The sequence below is a fragment of the Stegodyphus dumicola genome, chromosome 10, assembly GCF_044657685.1.
Source record: "Stegodyphus dumicola isolate Sdum_Otavi_A_Nest chromosome 10, ASM4465768v1".
Classification (NCBI taxonomy): Eukaryota; Metazoa; Arthropoda; class Arachnida; order Araneae; family Eresidae; genus Stegodyphus; species Stegodyphus dumicola.
Window position 1 is genome coordinate 169,799,696 of NC_140777.1, and position 14,819 is coordinate 169,814,514.

At 31.2% G+C, this 14,819-nt stretch overlaps 1 protein-coding gene across 2 annotated transcripts in view; it reads right to left on the reverse strand.

Moving 5' to 3' along the window:
* Positions 1–14,819, reverse strand: part of O-fut1 (O-fucosyltransferase 1) — a 48,237-nt gene that overhangs the window by 16,685 nt on the left and 16,733 nt on the right. For both annotated transcript variants that reach the window (XM_085825861.1, XM_085825862.1), the window contains exons 4-5: positions 12,580–12,748; positions 1,688–1,883 (exon numbers count right to left, since the gene is read on the reverse strand). In XM_085825861.1, the coding sequence (XP_085681987.1) occupies positions 1,688–1,883; positions 12,580–12,748 (365 nt within the window). The remainder of the gene's footprint in view (positions 1–1,687; positions 1,884–12,579; positions 12,749–14,819) is intronic.

The window sequence follows — 14,819 nt, forward strand, 5'->3', positions numbered from 1 at the left end:
TATTCCTTGAACCTTTTATCACCAGAGCACTTTTTTCCTTTGATGAATAGAGTTTTATAAGACAAAATTTGACAAAATAATTAATTTTCATCTACACTGTAGATATTTATAGTATCATATCCTTCACTAATTTCAATTCACTTTTTCATCCAATCTGTTGCATGCTGTATATCAGTCTGTTACATGTTGCATAGTTACTGACTTTTCTTCACCACAAATAATCTTGAAAGTAATATTATGTCTTTGCTTAAATTTGTCAAACCAACCATTTGACGATTTGAAATTCTGTAGGCACTGAGCCTTTTCTTGCAAAAATACTCCACTTATAAGAATATTGTTTGTTCTTACAGAGCAAAACCAACTGAATACTACTGTATTAGTTTCACATGCTTCAGTTTTTCTAAATTTTACAGCCTTGGAATGTTTATTTGAATTAGTTATCTATGATGTTTTTATTTTTTTTCTCTACCCTTTAAATACAACTTACTAGGTATTTACTTATACCTAATTTCTGCCCTAAATCTCTCAAACTAAGCTTTTCAATTTCTGCTCCATGAATTACATCAACTTACTGTTTTAATATTAATCGCTTCCTCTTCAAAGCCAGGCAGATAACCTATGTAAAAACAACACACAACAACAAAATTATACTTCTTTTGCTTACCAGTTCTAGTAAGAAATAAGAATGAAAGAAGTTTTCATTTTATCCATGTTGTGAGATCCCTGTGCCTCGGCAGATGGTCTAGTCATCTTAACATCTTCTCTTTCCCATTGATCTCTGTCTTGAATTGCCTTACAACTTTCTAACACTGCTTTCTTCCCTTTACTGAGAGCTGTAGCAAGAATAACTGGATTTTGAATTCTATGAGTGTGAAATATCCTTTTGATCGCACCACAAAATGCTTTTTCCCAAAGTATTGTGCCTCTTTTTCCTGTTGTAAAGCAATTCTCGAAAGAGATTGATTACTTTTCATTTTATTGTTCCCTTTCTTTCATTAGTCTTTTTTCAAGTATCTTTCATTGAGCATAAATTTGCCTTTGAAACCTCAAAAAGATTACCAACAAAGAGTACTTTTATTTTTATTTATTTCCCTACCTTATTTTTTAACTTTTTTTCAGTGTTCTTTAATAAGAGGTAAATATATTAAGTTGTCAACTGAAAGGGAGAGGGACCAAGAAAATAGCCCCTCAGACAGGGGGGGGGACTCTACCAGGAGTTATTACTGTATTTATGTGGCAATCCAGATATGTACATAGCACATGTTTATTTTGAATGGTGCAAAAAGCAGAAGCTGTGTGAAGCCAATTTTGTAAATTTCTTCTCTCTCTCTCTCTTTTTTTTTTTAAGTAAACATAGATCCCTGTGTACTTGGGAACAACAGTCCAAAAAAGAAAAATTTCTTGAAAAAAGAAAATGTTTTATTACTAATGATTTTTACTTTTTTAATTTTATTCAATGATTGCTCTAGTATATAATTCTTATCTTGTCACCATTTTGAATATAGCTGTTACCTTTCATGCATTACTTTGATGAAACTCAGTCGGCAATGAGTTCACGAATGCTAAGTCATCAATGAGTTCATGACTTTTAGATGAGGGGTGCAGAAAGCCCTTGCATGTATTCTGGATGTATTACAAAATTCAAATTTATTACATTATAAAAACCTCCAAATTAACAATTACTTACCCAATCTGCACCATTACGCAAATGAATGCCCACAAAAGGCCCTTTAGGTTCCATGGTCATAATAAAATCTTTTGCTTTTTTCAAGATTGTGTCACTCCATATTAAATACTGTTGTAGATCTCTATTCACATCTTGAACAGGAAAAGTTGCTGGAGCTCCAGTAAATGCTAACACTGGATATTTGTCAGGTGGAAATCTAAGTAAAAATGTCATAACACTGATTACATTGAAAATTACTCAACAGCATAAGAAAAGTTAAGAATTAAGAAGATAATTATACCTAGCAAATAAAATACATTCCCCTGTTTCACACAAAATGAAGGCAAATTTTAAACCTATACTTGAAGAACAGTATCTGCTTATTAATTACTAAATGATTCCTGTGGCTGAGAGACTATGGCATATATATATAAATTTTACTTAAATTCCAAGATATTGTTAAATTTAGCAGTCGCCTAGCCCCTAAGATTTAAAAAAAGAAAAGAACAGAAAAAAAGATGCTAAGCTGATATTTGCAAGTGAAGAAAATATTCCATATTGAGGCTCATTTCTACAACATTGTTATGAAAATATTCTTTTTGCTTCAAATATACAACTTTCAAAAATCAAAATTTCTCTGTGTCCCTATAAATGCATGATGTTATTAAAAAAAAAAAAAGTTTTAAAAAATGAAATGAATCATTGAAGTGTCTACAGAGCTCCCAAACTTTAAGCTACTTCTTTTTAAAAAAATAATGTTAATAATAAGCATTAGTTATTTAACTGCCTCATCACTGAAAACATTGCTCAGAGTACACCACAAGGGATAGATCAATATTACATGCACACTAAGGGGAAATAGACAACAACAGACATCCATGCCTTCTACAGGATTTGTACCCAAACCCAACAACATAACAACTGGTTTCACTAATAAGCATACCAAACAAAAACATTATTTGATCCTTTTAATTTATGAAGCAGTGTAAATAACAACACATAGAATTTTAACAAGCACAGATTTAAAAAATGTAACAAATGAAAATAAGGGTAGAATAATAATCATCCCATTTCTTTATACTGCAAATATAATAGGATCTTTTAATTTTTATTATTAAGAATAATTTATTTTTTTCAATAAACAATGCTTTCTCTATCTTGCTAATGACCCACTATTTTCAGCAAATACTGTATATTTCCATGTATAAGCGAAGAAATTTTAGAACATTTTCTAAAGCTAAATTATGGGTGCCAGTTAATACAGATTTACTAATCTCACAAAAAACATGGGTAATTTTCTATTAAATTGGGTGCAAGTGATAAATTGCCAACATAGCACTTAGTTTATATTTCTTAAGTCTGAAAAAAATTAATTTTAAATTATCTGAGTAATTTGTATATGAAAATGAGTTGTTTTATTTTCAAAACTGTTATTATTGGTGATATTTTTTCTCCATTCTCGAACCTTTTTTTCATTTATGGAGAAATGCCGAGCAGCCATATTATAGTTAGAATTTTCATCAAATGCAATCATGTATAGCTTGAAGTGTGGCATATATCAGTTTCTCTTCCCAATCATCTTTCAAACAAAATAAAATGGCAGAGAAAGACTAGCACAGAATGACAAACAAATGGGAAAATGTGCTTTTACCAGAGTTAAAATGATCATTGTTAGTATTTTACTTTACAGTTATTTAATTGGAAAATATTCCATCCATTTTATCTGCTTGGCAACAATTTCACCCTAAAAGCAGCATATCTGAGGTGTTTGAATTACAATGTACAACCATTAGAAACTTCTTGCAGGTAGCCATTAGATTTAAAACTTTTATTTATTTTTTTTTTCATTTGTGCTATTATTGTTGTTGTTTATTTTTGTTTAGACAAATACAACTGTTAATTGTTTTAAAAGTTTTTAAAAATTTTATTAAAAAAAGTTCTGGTCCCTCAGCTGCTTTCAAATAGTGAATTTGGCCCACATGCAATTTGAGTTTGAGACCACTGGCTTAAGCCCTGTTCCACAAGTGTGAACAGAGTTAATGGATTTTAGGCCTTAGTGCTCTAATAATAATAATGGTTAGATCATCCTATGAACACTCCTTTATGCACTTGTATTCCCACTTATACTACAATATAAACTAATTTTTTTTTAAAAGTAGAAAAAGGCTCCTTATTAAGCATATTTTATGGCAAATTGTTAAAAACTACAGAATGAAATGATAAAATTCAAAAGGTAAAACAGTTATTTTACTATTAGATAAATCAAGCATTATGCATAATGTTATGCATAGCTTACATTTTCAACAATTCTCTGGACTCACATGTGACAATCAAAATACTTCTTGAAAATCTCACATGAAAAGCTTCAACTGCAAACCTATTGCTAAAGCATTTTATGTGATGATGATAAATTATTACATCATAAATCATGTAATATAGAAATTTATTTTATACTTGGAAATAGAAAGAGTGACAAGAGTATATATATATAAAAAAAAATACGAAAATAAATCATGAAAAGTATTAAGCACACATTTTCAAGGTTATCACATCCCACTTGCCAGCTGCAAATTCGGCGACCTTTATTTTGAGACCTTCAGCAACTATTCAGTTACACATGTTTTTAGCTATACTTATCTTGGTGGAATGTTCTAAAAGTGAACAAATACTTTTTACAGTGAACTAATCCATTTTGAACCTACTTTTACAGAAATAAATAAAGACATAGGTTCATGTTGAATATTATACAAATCTAACCACTGTGAAAAATTATTCAAAATTTAAATCTAGATTGGTATTAGTTTTATCACTCACATCTGCCGTTGTCAAGCTGAGGAATCTGTGTCAGTCTTCCTTGAAATCCAGAATCTTAACCTAATACTAAATTTTGTTTGATTCTGAATTTTAAATTGATGTACACTGCAAAAACGAAGAGACAGTTCTATATCTCCCATTCTACTGTGCCGATTGATGAAATTCAAATTGCATTTTTCATGTCTCGAAAGCACGACTTAGGGTATATATGGAATTTATATATAGTATTAATCTAACATAGGTATTTTAACATAAAATCAGACTTTTTCTGATATGACATGTGAATTTTTTTCCATATTTCGATTCTATGACTCAAATAATGCCTAAATATTAAATTTTGTAAAATAGGGTGTTTAGTATTTTTTGTTACCAAACGAATTACTAGTGTGTCTTTGCAACAATACATGGCATTGCTGCCTGATGATTCAATTCTGGTTGCAATAGTAACGAACTTTCAACTCATAACTTATGTGATTTGTATTCTATTTTTTTTTTTTTATTATTATTATTTTTTTTTTTATTGCTACAGTGCTAAGAGTGAAGTGTGCTGTGTCGTCACGTAGATGGCATTCCTTCTATTTAAAAGTGTTATGTAAAATAAATAAGTGATATTACAGTCCGCTTACCTTTGTTTTTGTGAACTTATTCTTAACATTCTTGGTCCGCTGAGCCGGAGAGAAGAGTTAGCGAGCTTTGGATATGATGTGATTTATTCAACTGTTAGCAAATAAAATCACTTTGGATTTGTGGATTAATAATCAGCTTAGTGTACTTTTGATTCGATTTGTGGATTATGCGTGTGGCATCTGTGGTTAAATCAGTTTCGATTTGTGGAATATTCCCGTGGCATGGTGTAGCGTAGAAACCTCAACATTGGGGTGAGTACGTTCCAATATTTCATCTTCTTTTGCTAGAGTTGTTAGTATAATATTTATTGTTGTTCATAATGGCTGATTTGAAACCAGTTTTAACTAAAAAGAAGGTTCTAAAAAGCAATATAACAACATTTAAAGGCAAGGTAAATTCGAATTTAGAACAAGCAGAAATTTTATAGGTAAAGTTGTTCGAAACGAAACTAAATGCTTTTAACAGCGAGCTTTGTTCTATTTACGAGGAAATATTTTTGTTGTGTCCTGAAAAAGATTGTGATACATTCATTACGGAACAACAAACAATACGAGAAACTTTAGATGAATTATGGATAACTATAAATAAAATGTTACAGAAACTTTCCAGTGACTCTGTTATCGAAACAAGTAGTGTAGCAAAAGTAAATTCGTCTGACGTTCAATTACCAAAATTAGAACTTCCTACCTTTACAGGGGAAAATATAGATGAGTGGATTAGTTTCTATGAAAGGCTAGTGTAGATAACAATCCGAATATTTCTAAATGTCAAAAGTTTCAATATTTAAAGGCTTTTTGTAAAAAACAGGCTCTGTCTATTATTGAGTCAATTCCTATTTCTGATGCTAATTATGATATAGCGTTGCAACTTTTACAGGAACGTTAGTCTAATGAAAGAGAATTAACTAAAATATTTAATTTGCCAAATGTTTCTGATTCAGCTCAAGTTATTTTACATTGTTTTGATGTAGTGAATGAATGTGTACGCTCTTTGAGAACTCTTAAACTAGAAGTTTCTGATGTTCTTTTTGTTTATCTGATAATTGAGAAATTAGATAAAAACATAAAATTTTAGTGGGAAAGAACTTTGAAAAAAGATGAATTAGGTACTTTAGATAATTTACTCCAGTTTCTAAAAGACCACGCTAGAACCCTTCAGAATAGTAGAAACTAATCTAAAGATTTTAGAAAATTTTCTAATTCCAAATTAACTTCTTTAGTGTCGAGTAAAAACAGTTGTTCAGTGTCCAAAAAATAATCAAATTTGTTAAGAAACACAAACTTTGTTTTAATTGTTTATCTTCTCAGCCTCATTTAGTGCAAAACTGTCATAGTTTACATAAATGTATGATGTGTAAGTTACCTCATCATACTGTGTTTCATTTTGATTGAAATATCAAAACTAGTGAAAATGAGAAACCAAAACAAACGTCCTCACTCTTCACCAGAGTCGAAGTGTTCTTACCAAAGAATGAAGTCGTTACAAATGCCACAACATGTACAGGACAATTTAGTTATTCTAAAGGTGAATCAAATTGTGTATTACTGTGTACGGCTCTCATTAAAGTTAGTGATTACAATGGTAAAGCCATCCCTTGCAGGGCTTTACTAGACTGTGGCAGTGAAGCCAGCTTTATAAGTGAAGAGTGTGTCAATAAACTAAAGATAGGTAGATTTAACAAAAAAACTGAAGTATCATGCCTTGGTTCGTTCAACACTGTAACAAGTGGAAAAGTGGAATTAATCTTTACCCCACACTTTAAGTCAAATTCTAAATTTCGAACATATGCATTCATGATTCCAAGGATAACTTCAGATGTGCCTAACGTGTCGCTTCCTTCTAAAATTGTGAATCATTTTGACGATCTAATCTTAGCTGATCCTAAGTTCTATGAAAGAAAATTTATAGACATTTTATTAGGTGTAAATGTATTTTTTACTATGCTTAAGGGAGACATCATAAAGGGAGGAGAATCATTACCCTTTGCAATTTGTTCTCAGTTGGGTTGGATCATTTCCGGGAACACTATTACTGATGATTCGAATCTAACTAAAACTTTTACAGTGAATAATCTTCAGTTGAATACAAATGAATTAGTTGAAAGATTTTGGTCTTTAGACTCCATTCCTGAAGTCAAACGTATTTCAAGTGAAGATAAAAAATGTGAAGAGTTCTTTAAAACAACACACTTCCGTGATCAAACTGGTCGTTATGTAGTGAAACTTTCATTTAAAGATAACCCTTCAAGGTTGGGTAATTCTAAAGATCTTGCTTTACAAAGATTTAAATCTTTAGAGAGAAATCTCTTAAGATCTCCTGATACATATGTATAAACATTTCATGAAGGAATACTTGGATCTCGGGCACATGGAACCAGTCCGTAGTTCAGAGTCCCCAAGTCAGGCATATTACATGCCACATCATGCAGTAATTAAGGAATCTAGCTCTACGAGTAAAATACGTGTGGTATTTAATGCTACTAGTAAGTCTTCATCAGGACTATCTCTTAACAACATATTGATGACAGGTCCCAGAATACAACAAGAGCTGTTTCCAGTTTTCGTCAAATTCAGATGTTACACAGTAGTTGTCACAGCTGATATCATGAAAATGTTTAGACAAATTCTAGTTAATGAAGAGGATAGAAACTTTCAAAGGATATTTTGGCGGGACAGTCCAAGTGATCCTATTCAAGAATTTCGACTTAATACTGTCACATATGGCACTGCCTCTGCTCCATATTTGGCTACTCGTACTTTATACCAACTTGCCTACACTGAGCAGAATAACTATCCTTTAGCTTCGAAGGCTGTACTTCACAAATTTTTTGTAGATGATTGTTTGGTAGGTGCTCAAAACACTGAAAAGTGCAAAAATCTAGTAAATCAACTCTTGCAAATGCTAGAACGTGGAGGATTTCTTCTGCGTAAATAGTCATCCAATGACTTGTCAGTGTTAGAGAATATACCCCAAGAGTTGAGAAATGATTCTGAGGCTATGAAAATTCAAGACGATAGTTCAATCAAAGTTTCAGGAATTAATTGGAACCCCCGTGAAGACTACTTTAACTTTTCCATATCCATTTCTGGTGAAAAGTTTAAATACTCTAAAAGAGATATCCTTTCTGATTTAGTGAAAATATTTGACCCATTGGGTTGGCTTGCTCCTTGTATTATTTATGTCAAAATCTTGATACAAGACATGTGGAAACTCCATTTATCGTAGGATGAACCTGTTAGTGATGAGATTGCTAACAAATGGAAAATTTTCCGAAATGATTTACATCTTATTCAACAATTAAAAATACAGAGATTTGTTTTGATTCCTGACGTGAACTATATTGATATCTGTGCTTTTTGTGATGCCGCCGAGAAAGGCTACTGTGCAGCAATTTATTTGCGTTCAGTGTCATGTAATTTGGACATCAAAGTAACACTTTAACATCAAAAACAAGAGTTGCCCCTCTGAAAGTGCAATCATTACCTCGATTAGAGTTATGCGCTGCAGTTTTGTTAGTGAATTTGCTTAAATCAGTGTTAGAACATTTAGAGTTTCCTATATGTAAAGTTTTGGCCTGGACAGATTCTACTGTTGTACTATCCTGGATTTCTGCAGAACCATACCGCTGGGTTCTCTTTGTTGCAAATTGCATTGCTAAAATGCATAACACAGTTCCTAATGTTAGGTGGAATCATATCAATGGAAAGCGGAACCGAGCTGATTCAGGTACAAGAGGAATGTGTGTGTGTGTGATTATGGCAAAGCCTCGAGGGCTATCTGCCTAAGGGGAGGGATGCCTTCGTGGAGGACTTTCTAAGGGAAACTAGCTCGTACACACGTTACACATGGGGAAAACCACGAAAACGCCCATGCAGCCAGCCCGTTCGCGGGATTCCAACCTCGGACCGAACAAGAGGAATGTTTCCAGCAGAATTTCTGAAGTGTGAGCGATGGTTCATTGGACCTACTTGGTTATATTCACAAGATTACGAACCATGTCCTGACAGTGAACATCTTGCTGATGTAGATTATGAAGGAGTTCGTAGAGAAGAAAGAAAAACTTGCATTTCAGTATCTTGTGTGGTAAAGGGAAATGACATTTTTAAACGGTATTCATCTATAGTATAGTTGCATTATGCCTAAGATTTACTTACAACTGTCGAAACTCCTCCGAAAATCGTTTGAGAGGTTTTCTGACAACCGATGAGCTTCGATTAGCTACAAAAACAGTGATAAAAAATGTCCAAGAATCATATTTTCCTCAAGAGCTCTCTTATTTAAAAACATCGAGAGAATTAAAAAATGTGAGCAGCCGAGTAATACAATTAACTCCCTTCCTTGATGAACAACGCGTCATTCAAGTAGGCATTAAAAAATGCAAACATTCCTGAAAATAGCAAACATCCTATTTTGCTTCCAAAGGAAGGACATGTCACTAATCTCATCGTAACACATTACCATGTCAATTATTTGCACGCTAGTCAAGAGTTATTATTAAGCACTTTACGAATGCAGTTTTGGATTCTTGCGGTGAGAAACATAGTGAGAAAGATTATTCACAAATGTATTCCTTGTATTAGAAATCGAGGCAAGACTGTGACCCAGATAATGAGTGATTTACCCTCGCCCAGAGTTCAACCATCAAGACCTTTTGCAGTCAACGGTGTTGATTATGCTGGTCCATATTCTATTAAGTCCCAAGTTGGGAGAAGAACAAAAACTTTCAAGTGTTACATATCCATTTTTGTGTGTTTCTCAACAAAAGCTGTACACTTGGAGTTAGTCAGTGATCTATCAACTTCAACGTTTTTAGCAGCTCTAAAAAGATTTACCACCCAACGAGGCAAACCATCTAAAATTTCGAGTGACTGTGCTACTAACTTCAAAGGTGCTAGTAAGGAACTGAAGGAGATTTATAAAAATGTAGCATGCATTGAGAAAAGCAGTGAATTATGTGACTACATTACCTAAGAAGGTATAACTTGGTTATTTAATCCTCTGACATCTCTTCACTACGGTGGCTTGTGGGAATCTAATGTGAAATCCATGAAATTTCATCTTAAACGAGTATTAGGATCCACACTTCTAACTTACAAGGAATTTTTAACAGTGCTTACACAAGTGGAAGCGTGTATGAATTCCAAACGAGTGATCCAAACGACTTTAGTGCATTGACTCCAGGTCATTTTCTGATTGGAGCCCCTTTGCTTGCCATTCCGGAATCTGACTTGAGTGATGTGAAATCTTCACAACTTAAACGTTGGTCTCTAATTCAACAGACTGTGCAACATTTTTGGAAACAATGGTGTGCAGAATATTTAACAACACTTCAACAACGTGCTAAGTGGTTTCGTCCGTCTCCAAATCTAAAATGTAGTGATTTAGTTCTGATCAAAAATGAACAACTGCCTCCAAACCAATGGAAAATTGGAAGAATTGCCTTAATTCATCCAGGTAGTGATAAAAAAGTTCGAGTGGCTACAATTCATACAGCCGCTGGTGATTTCAAACGAGCTGTTACTATATTGTGTCTTATCCCCAATCATGACTAATATGAACTATGAACTATTGACTTTTTTCATATTATTGAACTTTAATTTTAGTTGTATTTTCAATTAATTTTTTTGGTAATGTTATTATGTATGCTTTAACTATTTGTCTTTTTTGAACCCTTAGAAGGCTTCAAGGCTGGGGGCTATGTTTAGTATTTTTTGTTACCAAACGAATTACTAGTGTGTCTTTGCAACAATAGATTGCGTTGCTGCCTGATGATTCAATTCTGGTTGCTATGGTAACAAACTTTCAACTCATAACTTATTTGTATTCTATTTTATTTTTTAATTGCTGCAGTGCTAAGAGTGAAGTGTGCTGTGTCGTCACGTAGACGGCATTCCTTCTATTTCAAAGTGTTATGTAAAATAAATAAGTGATATTACAGTCCGCTTACCTTTGTTTTTGTGAACTTATTCTTAATATAGGGTGTGAAATTTATGGAGAAATTCAAAAATTTATCTTGGCCAAATTTTTTCAGTTTGTGCAAAGAATAATTCACTTGGCGAACTTCTTAATTTATAACAACCTATTTTCTATTCCTTTTTTTCATTGTAGATGAGTGGGAAAAATGTCATTTTTGGTACTTTCAATTAATTTTAACATGGTGCATTAACAACATTTGGCATTTTTATCGCTTAAAAAAAAAAAAAAAAAAAAAAAAAAAAAGAAGAAGAAGATGCCAAATTTCAAAACTTTTTCTCAGTGAGATTGATGGAGTTATAATTTTAGAGAAAAAGATGTTACACGATATGAACATTAAAATTTTAGGAGAGAAAATGATTAAGAAAAATTAGATTTCAAAGATTAAAATATAAGAGTTAATATTCTGAATGTCTAGAACAGATATTTGCAGCTTCCATCGAATTTACAAAAATCATAAATATGTAAATTCAGGTATATCTTAGAAAATTTTGAATAAAAAAACTTTAATTTTTTGCAGGTATGCCTAGAAATACATCTACTTTAAGATTATGTTAAAAATTTTATGAATTATAATAAATAATGTTTTTCAAAAAATTTACAAAAATTATTTAAAAACACAAATTTTAAAAATAAATCATAAACAATGGGCGAGTTTTATTTCGAATGAACCTGATTTTTGAAATGTGAAAGGAAGAATCAAATAAGTTTAATAAAAAAGAAGAGAGATTATTAAATATGCACCAAATTCAATTAACATTGAGGAGCTAAAATTTTGAGAGCGTTATTTTTTAAAAACTACTCTTGCGATTTTTACAAAACTTAGATTAATAAACTTAAAAGAGATTATTAAATATGCACCAAATTCAATTAACATTGAGGAGCTAAAATTTTGAGAGCTAATTTTTTAAAAACTACTCTTGCGATTTTTACAAAACTTGGCAGCTCGCCATAATTTAAGTCGTAGAATCGAAATATAGAAGTCAACTGGCATGTCATTTCAGAAAAAGTCTGATTTTGTGTCAAAATACCTATATTAAAACAATGATATATAAAAATCTAATACACATCCTAAGTCGTGCTTTCAAGACATGAAAAACGCAATTTGAATTTTGTCAATGGAGAGATATAAAACTGTCCCATTTTTTTTTTTTTTTTTCCACAGTGTACAGACATTAAATGTTTCATACTGGGAATTTCCTAAACATATGCTATCTGGCTAATATACATGTAATCAATAATATTATATTATTATCTTTGTCATGAGGTAATTAATTAGTACATAGCTATACTATAAATACTAATTGTTCTAGAAACTGTAATCTGCTTGCTGGCAACTTGAAATACATTTATCTATGTGAAAAGATGAACAATTCATTTTAATTTAATATTAATCAAAATACAGTTACTTGATATTTTATCAAATTTAGAGTTTCATATTTTCAGTTTACAGTTTTAAACAGATAAAATGAATAACATATACATAAAAGCTATCTTACTTTTCGTTCCATTTTATGCCTATATTGTGATGATGAACATCATAGTGCAATGGCTGATAGAACACCGAGTCATCAAAATCAACATCAAATGTATCCCAGAATGGTCCAAATGGATTACCATCTTTAGCATTGCAGCTGTTTCCTTCACCACGTGCAGAATAACAGAAAACTAAATAGAAAATTAATAAAAAATTATAACTCCATCAATCTCATAGAGAAAAAGATGATACACGATATGAACATTAAAATTTTAGGAGAGAAAATGATTAAGAAAAATTAGATTTCAAAGACTAAAATATAAGAGTTAATATTCTGAATGTCTAGAACAGATTTTTGCAGCTTTCCTCGAATTTACAAAAATCGTAAATACCATAGTATACATTATAAGAAAAACAATAGTAAAAAGATTTAAATTTTCAATAAGATTCTACAATGTTGAAAGTATTCTGAATTTTGTATCATAATGCACAAAGTGCATAAAGAAACAAACAGAGTTCCATAAATAATTTGTTTGGTTTACTTGATTATGACAAAGTACATAAAGGCTACTTGCCTAAGAAGAAGGCTGCCTTTAAGACGTTCTGAGAGAAACTGGCTTGCATACTCATCACATATAGAGAAAACCATGAAAATGCCCATGCAGCCACACCATTCACTTGGAATCGAACCCAGGTCAAACTATCAGCACTCAAAGACTTTGCCATTATAGCCATGGTATGCAAGTTTCATACATAATATTAGTGGACATTTAATTAATAAAATTTTTTTGGTGTAAAATAATAGGCTTCATTATCCACCAACACAGCAATAAACATTCTATTCTAGTTGTGCTTTAATAAAGGAATTGTGTCACTCACACTTTGCTCCTTTACATTGATGCGAAAAAAACAGTGTAAAATTAACTTTTGCATGATAAAAAAACTTTCTACTGAAAATCATGTGTATTCTGAAATAACTAATTATTCATATTATACATTACACATGCATTAATATATTAAATTAGGGATTTTCATTTACCATTTCATGTGCAATCTCTTTTCAGATTACTGAAAAGAAGACAATGATGATGCTTGTCACTATCAAGAAGACAAGGTAAGAAAAATTGTTTATTTTCCTTATTTTATTAGCTTGTCATTTAAATATTTAGAACAAAAGATTATGAGCAATGAAGAAAAATCATAGTCTCTAAAATGAAAACAGTTAAGGCTATTTTTATACATAAAATCAAAGTTAAATTTACAACGATATAAAAGATGTTGCATTCAAGTCAAATGCAAGTATTAAATCTGAATTCCAATAATTATTCAGCATGGAAAGACAAAATACAAATGTTATTGATAAAGGAGGACTTTTACTATATAATCAAAGATGTACACTGCTCAAAAAAAAAAAAAAATGGGACAGTTCTATATCTCCAGTTCTACTGGGCCGATTGACAAAATTCAAATTGCGTTCTTCATGTCTCGAAAGCGGGACTTAAAATATATATTAGATTTATATATAGCACTATTCTAACATAGGTATTTTGACACAAAATCGGACTTTTTCTGAAATAACATACCAATTTTTTTACATATTTCGATTCTACAGCTCAAATTACGCCTAAATATCAAATTTTGTAAAATTTGGAGCGAAATTTACGGAGAAATTCACAAATTTATGTTGGCACTTTTTGTTCAGTTTGCGCCAAGAATAGTTCACTTGGCGAACTTCTTAATATATGGCAACCTAGTTTCCTTTCCCGTGAGAGGAAAAAAAGTCACCATGATTCCTTTTTTTCCAAATAATATTCTTTATATTATATTTTTTATTATAACTGTTATTATTTTAAGTATTTTTTTCTTTTTCGAATTTCATTTTAATTGTTTAAGTTGCATGGTTTTTTTTTTTTTTTTTTCCGAATAACTGTTTTAAAAATTTCTATTTACCTATTCGAACTGCGTAAATAAAGGTGCAGTGTTTATTTTTATTTTTTTTTTTTCAAATAGTTTTCTTTATATATATTTTTTATCATAGTTATTATTTTGGGAAGTTTTTAAATTTTATATTTTTATTTTAATTGTTTGTGTTGCATTGCCTCTTCAGATAATTGTTTTAAAATTTTCTATTTATTCCTTCGAACTGAGCATTTTAAATATATTTATCAATATAAATTTTCCAGAATTTGATTTTATTTATTGGAATTGCGTTTCTTTTGGAAGAATACTTTGTAACCCAGACAATGATGCGTTTGAAAACTG